The sequence below is a fragment of the Setaria italica genome, chromosome VIII (genome assembly GCF_000263155.2).
Source record: "Setaria italica strain Yugu1 chromosome VIII, Setaria_italica_v2.0, whole genome shotgun sequence".
NCBI lineage: Eukaryota > Viridiplantae > Streptophyta > Magnoliopsida > Poales > Poaceae > Setaria > Setaria italica.
In genome coordinates, this window is record NC_028457.1 from 2,705,212 (window position 1) to 2,711,391 (window position 6,180).

The 6,180-nt window shown below is 48.3% G+C and overlaps 1 protein-coding gene across 1 annotated transcript; it reads right to left on the minus strand.

Annotated features, from left to right (window-relative positions):
* Positions 1-5,927, minus strand: LOC101758476 (bidirectional sugar transporter SWEET3b). The gene is made up of 7 exons (XM_004980122.3): positions 5,855-5,927; positions 5,741-5,777; positions 5,427-5,649; positions 5,165-5,326; positions 4,755-4,874; positions 4,597-4,660; positions 1-50 (listed from the first exon to the last, which is right to left on the minus strand). The coding sequence occupies exons 1-7, from the start codon at positions 5,892-5,894 to the stop codon at positions 1-3; spliced, it is 696 nt and encodes a 231-aa protein (XP_004980179.2). The 5' UTR covers positions 5,895-5,927.
* Positions 5,928-6,180: the final 253 nt, after the last annotated feature.

Genomic DNA, 6,180 nt, shown 5'->3' on the forward strand with positions numbered 1-6,180 from the left:
TTAAATGACTCCAGAAATAACAACCGATTTAGGCATTATTTCCTTACGGTGTTCCACGGATATTTTTAGTAATTATTCTGGAACGTGCTCCACTAAAGCATCTTGATAAGCCAAAGTCTGTTATTTTTGGAACCATGTCAGCATCTTCAGGCTTGAGATCCAAATGGTTAATGCTTTCATTGTTATGAAGATAACGCAAACCCTGACAAATTCCATCAACCAGCCCCGAACAGAGAATAGGGAAAATATTAGCCCTGTCCCCAGCCCCGTCGGGTCCCCGAAATCAAGCAGCCTCCGTGGGGAATTCATGCGACAGCAAAAAAACACTCGTTAGCACGCTTCTAATTCATGTCATTACAATTTTTTACAAGAGTGCGCGGGACATTTACACATAAGACATCAGAGTTTGTACAAGAGCATTCTAAACTTGAACACGGTTGCTTCAGGATCTTGGCTAGTGCGTTGATGCACTTTGTGCCGATGTGCAAGAATCAAAGAATTAAAAAAAAACAAGAGTCAGATAACACTAGTAAAAAACTGACCTTCCATCCAGATACTTTTATCCCGGTTAATATTGGATCCACTTTAGTCCCGGATCAAAAATGAAGCACCAAAAGGACACCAACGGAACGGGCTTTAGTCCCGGTTGTAAAGATCTGACACCGACGCCCCCCGTCCCGGTTGGAATATTCCAACCAGAACAAAAGGGGACGTAGGTGTCAGATTTTCACGCGGCCCTCGAGGCAGCGCTCTCCACCTTCAGGCAGCGCTCTCCTCTCCACTTATCTTCTTCGTTCCTCTTCTCATCCCCTCCTCCCTCTCCTCATCCTCTCCATCGGCACTCCCCTCCTCTCCCTCTCTGTGCCGCCGCCGCCCTCTCACCTCCCGGGCGCGGCGTGGGCGGGCGGGCGGCCGGTGGGTGAGGGCGGGCAACTGAGACTAAAGGACAGCTCCTTTTATCTCGAAAATTTAGTCCTAGTTAAATTTTTGTGATCTATGGTCCTATCCAACTGGGACTAAAGGTTCATTTTCCAGTAGTGTAATCTGGTGCCGGCTGTTCACGTGGCCACATATTTGGATAGACGAGTAGCGTAGGACATTGGTCAAGACGCAGAGGACGGTAGGACGGACCGGTGTGGCGGCTTCCAATGACTTGGCTGGTGCCGCGTCCACTGTCGATGGCTGGACGGCAACAGCTTGCCTCTCGCGGCCTAGCCGGCCAGGATCTCCATCTCGTGACCTCGCCGGTACCTCCGCCTCGCGACCTCGCCGGTACCTCCGCCTCGCGGTGTAGCTGGCTCGCTATGCTGCTGTGAAGCAGTGGCTGCATGAGGAAGTGGGGAATGGGGAGAGTGGGGTATACATATGTCTTAGTTACATGGGCTATTGGGCCAGCATATAGTTAGATGGGCCAAAAGCATTTGCTGGTTTTCTAATATCGGATCCCCGTGGTGCCCCGCGGAGCAAAATTCATCCCCGCCCCCCACCCCTGCCCTGCTAGGATTTTGGGAGCCCACCCTGTTAGCCCCATAGGGGCAAAAATAGCCACAACCCCATTAATTTCGGAGCGGATCCCCACCTCCACGGGGATAATTGCCATCCTGACATAACTCCATGTATAGTAGCGTGGCAATGGGAACGCCTTATTAATGACCTGAGTGAACAGTAGCTAGTGGTAACATGTAACATGATAACGCCCCTGGTGCGGCACCTTCCTAGTATGCATAGATATTGAAATAAACATGGTGAAAAATTAGGAGTAATAAGGGATTATAATTTTTTTTGGGTGCGGCTGCACCCGGCAGCCACAACTACAATGTAGCTCCGCCCGCCCCCCGCAACCACCACGCATGCTTCATGCACACTCAGCATGTACCCAGCGGGGGATTTCCGTTGCTGCGGCCATTGAGGCACACGATCACGCAGGGCTGGAACACCTGCAATTTGCACTGCTCCACCGTCAGACACAAGTTGGAGTTGGAGGTGACGCCCCTGCATGTCGCCTCGGCGTAGAGCTGGCAAGCATTGGAACATTCGGTGCCGCAGCTCTGCTGCTGACCCGCAACCGCCGGCGGGCCGACTGACAACAGGACCAGCACGGCGTAGACGGTGACAGCGGCTGTTGTCGTCCTAAGCGGCCGCGCCATTACAAGCAATTATGGTTACTTAGCTACTTGACCGAGGGAACGCTTAAAGGAAATGGTGCTCGTAGTATTAAAGGGAAAGGGGTGAATTTAGTAATTTAAAAAGTTAAACTATGGCTCCCACTGCTTTACATGAAGATAAATTAGATCATTCTATCCTGTTGAACCCTCATTCCAAAACAAGTTTTGCAACCTATAGCTAATTTTATCAAGATAATACTCTAGAAAAGTAAAGGCACACAAATTACAAGTATGAAATGCGGAAACGTAAGAGGGGGATAAGGGGAAGCAAACTCTTGATATGATGATTTATTCCGTGGTATCAGTAGGCACTAAGCCACCACTAGTCCACATTATTGAAGCACTCACATAAGAGTATTATTTCCCGGTCACCAAGTCTCTCCCAAGGTACCCTTTGACTTGCCACAAAGGCTCAACCACTAAGGCTCACGCTAAGTCCCTCGGTCACCTTGATGCCGTCTCCACTAAGGAGCTTCTCCACGAAGGGACGTGGTCTCCGCGTCCCCCGCACAAGGTCGTCGACGCCGCTCCACACCAAGCTGGAGGGTCCAAGACTTGCCGGTGAGCCACCAAGGCTCCAAGACGCCGGCACACCTCTTGTATAGTAGTGGTTCACTCTAGAACCTGATCACAAGGTAGGCATACCTTACACTCACTCCTCTCTAGGCCTATCCTAGAACTAATCACTCTCCTAAGCTTGTGCTAAGCCTTTGATGGATCACTTAAGCACTTTTGGTGGCTTGGATGTGTTCTTGATGAAACCTTTTATAGGCCACGGAAGGAGCGGAGGGGGTTCCGGGAGGGGAAAACAAGGTGGCGGCGGCCATTAAGGTGCTTGGTGGAGCCGGCCGTTACCGGTGGGAGGAAGGGGAAACTGAGGAGGTGGGCGGCGCTCGGAGGTGAGCGGGCGCGGCAGCTGAGGGGGGGGGTGGGGAGTTGGAGCGACGCCGGGAGGCGGAGGGGCGCTAGGAGGCGAAGGAACACGGCGGTGCGGTGGAAGCCAAACGGCGGTGCTGGCCGAAGGTAGAAGAAGGACCTGCAGGTGGGGCCTACTTGGCGGTGAAAGGGAGAGAGGGAAAGGTAGTGAGCCAGGCCGGCAGAAGGGAAAGGGGAGGCTGGCCTGTCGGTGGAAGAGGAGAGAAGGAGATGGGCCGGCAGGGAGATGGGCTGAAAAAAAAAGAAGAAAGAGGAGGCCGGTAGGCGGTCTGGCTGGGCCGATCGGAGTGGGTTGGGCCCATGGGCTCGGCCCGAAGGAAAAGGATTTTTCTTTTTTTCAAAAATAATTTCTCGTGTAAATAAAAATTTAAAAAATCTTGATAATTTATTTAAGCCACGAAATATACTTTCAAAATTCTAAACATTCCAGGAAAATTCCTAGAGACAGTTTGAGACACAGAAATCCAAATAAAATATTTGGTACTTCTGAAAAATATTTTAGAACCATCCAAAATTTTTGATTTAGCTCTTAGAAAATAAGAATAAAATTCCAAAAAAAGCTAGAAAATTCTCAGAAGGGTCTGGACTATGTCTAAACACATTATTAAAACTTTTTGCACTCATGAAATACCAAGATGCACTGGCATGAATGGACAGACACAGAACAACCTTATTTAATTTTGAAAAACAAACAATTATTTTTCCTACACTAAATTTCCTGTAAAGAAAAATAAATGTTGGAAAAAAAATTAAAATTATGAGAAAATCATTGTTTAATTATCCCATTTCATATCCTGAAATTCAAAAATTTCAGGGTATGATATGGTGGATCTGCGAGGGAGGTGGTGGGGCGAGCGGCGAGCCAGCAGCGGGTGAGGACGGTGATGGATCTATGAGGGGAGGAGGCGAGATAGAGGGAGGCGGAGGCAACGAGACAGAGGAGGCGGAGAGGCGAGGGAGCGAGGGAGGCGGCCGAAAATGGAGTAGTGTTTCAGGGCAAGGGAGCGATCGGCCGCGGCTGGCTTTTATATGGCCACGAGGCGGGCTGAGCGGGCCTTGACTGGTCGGGCCGACCGTTGAATCCCGTCAGATCAAATGGGCTAGGCCGTGCCGGGCCAGCATGTGGACAGAGATAATGGCCTAGGCACGGCCCGTGGTGTGGACTGGGCCAGCACAGGCACAACGGCTGCCGTGCCGGGTCTGGACCGGGCCAAAATCCGGTGCCACTGGGGGCATGCAACCGACACAGTAAAATAAAAGGGCAAAAAAAAAAGAAATATATTCTGGCAACGTTTCTGAAGGAAGGCAGGCAGCTTCGTTCTGCACCTACGCTGCTACCAGTTTCAGGGAAAAGCACATCAAGCTCATTTCTGACCCTCCGCCTCTGGCTTCGTTCCACCTAACTCCTGCGGATGCATGGCTACTACCACTGCTTTCAGACCCTTCTCCTGATCGATGGCGGTGGCATGGAGCTTTCCAGCTGCCCCGTCGCTTCTCCTGTAGATGCAGTACAGCACTAGCTGAAGAATGCCCATTGGAACGCCGACGAAGTTTGGAGACTGCGGTATGTGAAAGTGGAACATCAGAGAGTGATGATCAGTTTAATCGAGTTCCATCTTATATCAGTGAACATGATCAGGATCTTGCACTAACCGCGATGAACAGATCCTTCCCAAGGAGCCCATATATCATCCACAGAGCGCTGGACAGGAAGGAGAACAGTGACAGGTAGAATGGCATGAACTCCACACTTTTCGTCGTTATGACTTGCTTCTGCAGTGACAAGTTCAGTTCGGAAAACCTTTGATTATGAAACTGCAATACACATGAATGTCTCTGGAGTGAAAATTAATGCCTTTTAGTAGTACATGATTTCTTAATTAATCTGATTTGGTTTCTGTACCACTACTTCGATGACAGTTGGTGAATTGGAGCTTTTACATAAGAGGTTCAGACTGAGCCTTTGTTTATTCAGGACAAGGTTTAATCACCAACTGCCAATTATATAAAAAAAATCACCAATTACTATCTAATTGTGTAGGTAATATATATTTGATACTCACTGCAGCTACCATTGGAGAGCTGTACATGGATATGGAAGCAACTAAACCAACACTACCAACAAAAACCTTGCGCATACGGTGCGTATGGACCATAAAGCTTGAGAAGAACGCTGTCAAGCCAAATAATGTCACAGCAGGAATCACCAATTGCAAGGCAAACCTCTGCAACAAAAAAAAACTCCCAAACATGTTCTAGGGTATACAGTTTACACATATCGATTCATATGAAATAGAATAGAATAATGCGCCGTAGATCACTTGCCTTCTTTTTACTTGGCGCAAACCATATGTATATGCTGATAAATGTGATCTCAAGCAGGATGCCCACTCCATTGATGGTAGAAACTGGGAAATTTTCCCATCCAGAGCTCACTACAGGAAGCCCATACCAGGTGTACAGGAGGCAGTTGAACAGAGCTAGTATGTAAGGCACGCATGAGAACTCCTCTACATTGCCCTTCTTTACCACCCTTCTGAATGTCAATCTGTGAAACATCAGTCGCAGAGCATAAGAAAAGATTGCATAGGTTGTATCAATTTCTGATCATGCATAGTACTTCTGGATACGACACGTACATTGGTGCTGCATAGAGGAGCATAGAAGCAGCATTTCCTGCAACAAGGAGAGACTTGTTTTACAGCCATTCATGAAAACAAATGACTTCAAAAGGATATGCAGATGAGGAGTACCAAGAATTCCAACTGCTACACGGACTGTGTTAGGAACCATTCTTGCCGTGCAGAGATGGTTTCAGTTTTCAGGTGGACAGATGGTATATCTGACAAAGACTGCTAGAATGGCTTAAATTGCCTGAAGTGGACGTTAGCTATTTATACTCCCTGAGCTGAGGCATAGCTGATTTGCACAATGACTTGAGTGGGTGGTACAGCATGAAAGGAATCGGTTCTCGTAGCATAAGAGGGGAGAGTTGAATTAGCCAACTCAAAATCTTAACCTATGACTTCCACTACTTTGCATCAAAATATAACCTAGATTATGCTATCTAGATGTGCAA

Coding starts and splice junctions, on each gene's coding strand:
- LOC101758476 (XM_004980122.3), bottom strand. CDS start 5,894: ATGGTTCCTAACACAGTCCGTGTAGCAGTTGGAATTCTTG. Junction 5,327..5,426: donor TTGCGCCAAGTAAAAAGAAG/GCAAGTGATCTA, acceptor TTTTTGTTGCAG/AGGTTTGCCTTGCAATTGGT. Junction 4,875..5,164: donor GCTCTCCAATGGTAGCTGCA/GTGAGTATCAAA, acceptor TTGTCACTGCAG/AAGCAAGTCATAACGACGAA.